Source organism: Scyliorhinus torazame, chromosome 11 (genome assembly GCF_047496885.1).
Source record: "Scyliorhinus torazame isolate Kashiwa2021f chromosome 11, sScyTor2.1, whole genome shotgun sequence".
Taxonomy (NCBI): domain Eukaryota; kingdom Metazoa; phylum Chordata; class Chondrichthyes; order Carcharhiniformes; family Scyliorhinidae; genus Scyliorhinus; species Scyliorhinus torazame.
Window position 1 is genome coordinate 22758027 of NC_092717.1, and position 3175 is coordinate 22761201.

At 54.8% G+C, this 3175-nt stretch overlaps 1 protein-coding gene across 2 annotated transcripts; it reads right to left on the reverse strand.

Moving 5' to 3' along the window:
- Positions 1-1535: 1535 nt before the first annotated feature.
- LOC140385172 (protein LRATD2-like) lies at positions 1536-2837 on the reverse strand. Of its 2 annotated transcripts, XM_072467038.1 has the most exons (3): positions 1872-2837; positions 1750-1829; positions 1684-1709 (listed from the first exon to the last, which is right to left on the reverse strand). In XM_072467038.1, the coding sequence occupies exons 1-2, from the start codon at positions 2766-2768 to the stop codon at positions 1794-1796; spliced, it is 933 nt and encodes a 310-aa protein (XP_072323139.1). In that variant the 5' UTR covers positions 2769-2837; the 3' UTR covers positions 1684-1709; positions 1750-1793. The 2 variants fall into 2 exon arrangements, with proteins under 2 accessions (XP_072323138.1, XP_072323139.1); XM_072467037.1 differs by lacking the exon at positions 1684-1709 and adding an exon at positions 1536-1583 and having other exon boundaries at positions 1790-2837.
- Between the last annotated feature and the right edge of the window lie 338 nt (positions 2838-3175).

Genomic DNA, 3175 nt, shown 5'->3' on the forward strand with positions numbered 1-3175 from the left:
CCTGCTCAGTGTGTGAGTTATGCTCAGATTGGTGAAGTTTAACCTGCTCAGTGTGTGAGTTATGCTCAGACTGGGCAAGTTTAACCTGTTCAGTGTGTGAGTTATGCTCAGTTTGGGGCAGTTTAACCTGCTCAGTGTGTGAGTTATGCTCAGACTGGGGAAGTTTAACCTGCTCAGTGTGTGAGTTATGCTCAGACTGGGGAAGTTTAACCTGTTCAGTGTGTGAGTTATGCTCAGACTGGGGAAGTTTAACCTGCTCAGTGTGTGAGTTATGCTCAGACTGGGGAAGTTTAACCTGCTCAGTGTGTGAGTTATGCTGAGATTGGGGAAATTTAACCTGTTCAGTGTGAGTTATGCTCAGATTGGTGAAGTTTAACCTGTTCAGTGTGTGAGTTATGCTCAGACTGGGGAAGTTTAACCTGCTCAGTGTGTGAGTTATGCTCAGACTGGTGAAGTTTAACCTGTTCAGTGTGTGAATTATGCTCAGGCTGGAGAGGTTTAACCTGCTCAGTGTGTGAGTTATGCTCAGACTGGGGAAGTTTAACCTGCTCAGTGTGTGAGTTATGCTCAGTTTGGGGGGGTTTAACCTGCTCAGTGTGTGAGTTATGCTCAGACTGGGGAAGTTTAACCTGCTCAGTGTGTGAGTTATGCTCAGATTGGTGAAGTTTAACCTGTTCAGTGTGTGAGTTATGCTCAGACTGAGGAAGTTTAACCTGTTCAGTGTGTGAGTTATGCTCAGACTGGGGAAGTTGAACCTGCTCAGTGTGAGTTATGGTCAGACTGGGGAAGTTTAACCTGCTCAGTGTGTGAGTTATGCTCAGTTTGGGGCAGTTTAACCTGCTCAGTGTGAGTTATGCTCAGACTGGGGAAGTTTAACCTGCTCAGTGTGAGTTATGCTCAGACTGGAGAAGTTTAACCTGCTCAGTGTGAGTTATGCTCAGACTGGGGAAGTTTAACCTGCTCAGTGTGTGAGTTATGCTCAGTTTGGGGGGGTTTAACCTGCTCAGTGTGTGAGTTATGCTCAGACTGAGGAAGTTTAACCTGCTCAGTGTGTGAGTTATGGTCAGACTGGGGAAGTTTAACCTGCTCAGTGTGTGAGTTATGCTCAGACTGGGGAAGTTTAACCTGCTCAGTGTGAGTTATGCTCAGACTGGAGAAGTTTAACCTGCTCAGTGTGAGTTATGCTCAGACTGGGGAAGTTTAACCTGCTCAGTGTGTGAGTTATGCTCAGTTTGGGGGTGTTTAACCTGCTCAGTGTGTGAGTTATGCTCAGTTTGGGGCAGTTTAACCTGCTCAGTGTGTGAGTTATGCTCAGACTGGGGAAGTTTAACCTGCTCAGTGTGTGAATTATGCTCAGGCTGGAGAAGTTTAACCTGCTCAGTGTGTGAGTTATGCTCAGATTGGTGAAGTTTAACCTGCTCAGTGTGTGAATTATGCTCAGATTGGTGAAGTTTAACCTGCTCAGTGTGTGAGTTATGCTCAGACTGGGGAAGTTTAACCTGTTCAGTGTGTGAGTTATGCTCAGATTCGTGAAGTTTAACCTGCTCAGTGTGTGAGTTATGCTCAGACTGGGGAAGTTTAACCTGCTCAGTGTGTGAGTTATGCTCAGACTGGGCAAGTTTAACCTGCTCAGTGTGTGAGTTATGCTCAGTTTGGGGGGGTTTAACCTGCTCAGTGAGTGAGTTATGCTCAGTTTGGGGGGGTTTAACCTGCTCAGTGTGAGTTATGCTCAGACTGGAGAAGTTTAACCTGCTCAGTGTGAGTTATGCTCAGACTGGAGAAGTTTAACCTGCTCAGTGTGAGTTATGCTCAGACTGGGGAAGTTTAACCTGCTCAGTGTGTGAGTTATGCTCAGTTTGGGGGGGTTTAACCTGCTCAGTGTGTGAGTTATGCTCAGTTTGGGGGAGTTTAACCTGCTCAGTGTGTGAGCAATGCTCAGTCCTTTCCTGCTGATCCTCCTCCAGCTGCAGGTGGGCGGCCAACTCCTGGGTGACGGCCGCCCGGCCCATCTGGTCGCTGCGGCGCCTCTCCATGATGAGGTCGTCCAGGCTCTGGAACTCCAGCGTGTGGCTGCGGCCGCCGGACAGCTGCAGGCGGAGGCGGTAGGGCTGCTTGCCGATGCGCAGCTCGCCGCCCGCCTTGAACTCGCGGCGGCCGCTGCGGCACCAGGCGGCGAAGCACTCGGAGCTGCGCCAGGCCAGCTGCGGCCCGCGGAGGCCCACCTGCCGCAGGGCGCTCTGCACCACCCGCTCGGGCGGCAGCGCCGGGTAGCGGTAGCGCCCGTTCACCAGGCGGCCCGGCCGGCCCTGGCTGGCGGCGCTCAGCGCGTCGCGGCGGATCTCGGCCTGGTGCAGGTGCACCACCTGCAGCTCGCCCACGTACACCGCCCAGTGCGGGTACTGCCTGCGGGCCACGAACTCCACCAGGTCCCCCGGCTTGCACTGTCCCAGCAGGGCCTCGGGGCCTCCTGTCAGCTCCCAGCCCCTCCGCTGCTCGTAGACGCACTCCTCCCGGTAGTAGACCGAGCACTCCAGCTCGTTCAGCGGGTCGTAGGAGCCCCTCTCCCGCTCCCCCTCCTCCTCCTTCCCTCCCTCCCTCCTCCTCCTCTCGCCCTCCTCCACCACCTCCTCCAGCTCCTCGTCGTCCACCGAGAAGATGTAGGAGACCCCGATCCGGGGCCCCGTCTCCTCCCGCTCCCCTCCCGCCGGCTCGGCGGTCGGCACCTCGGCGTAGCTCAGATGGGTGAGCCGCTCCACCTGGTTGCCCATTCTGTGTGTCTGAGTGTGGCAGAGTCAAACCCACTCCATGTGTCCACACAGCCAGCAACAACTATCCCCTCAAACCCCCTAAACCTCAACCCCCCTCTCCCTCAAACTCCCTCTGCCTCAACCTCAACCCCCCTCTGCCTCAACCTCAAACCCCCTCTGCCTCAACCTCAAACCCCCTCTGCCTCAACCTCCCTCTGCCTCAACCCCCCTCTCCCTCAAACTCCCTCTACCTCAACCTCAAACCCCCTCTCCCTCAATCTCAACCCCCCCTCTCCCTCAATCTCAACCCCCCCTCTCCCTCAATCTCAACCCCCCCTCTCCCTCAATCTCAACCCCCCCCCTCTCCCTCAATCTCAACCCCCCCCCTCTCCCTCAATCTCAACCCCCCTCCTCTCCCTCAATCTCAA

Bases quoted from the DNA above. Each gene is read 5' to 3' on its own strand.
- LOC140385172 (XM_072467037.1), bottom strand. From the start codon at position 2,768: ATGGGCAACCAGGTGGAGCGGCTCACCCATCTGAGCTACGCCGAGGTG.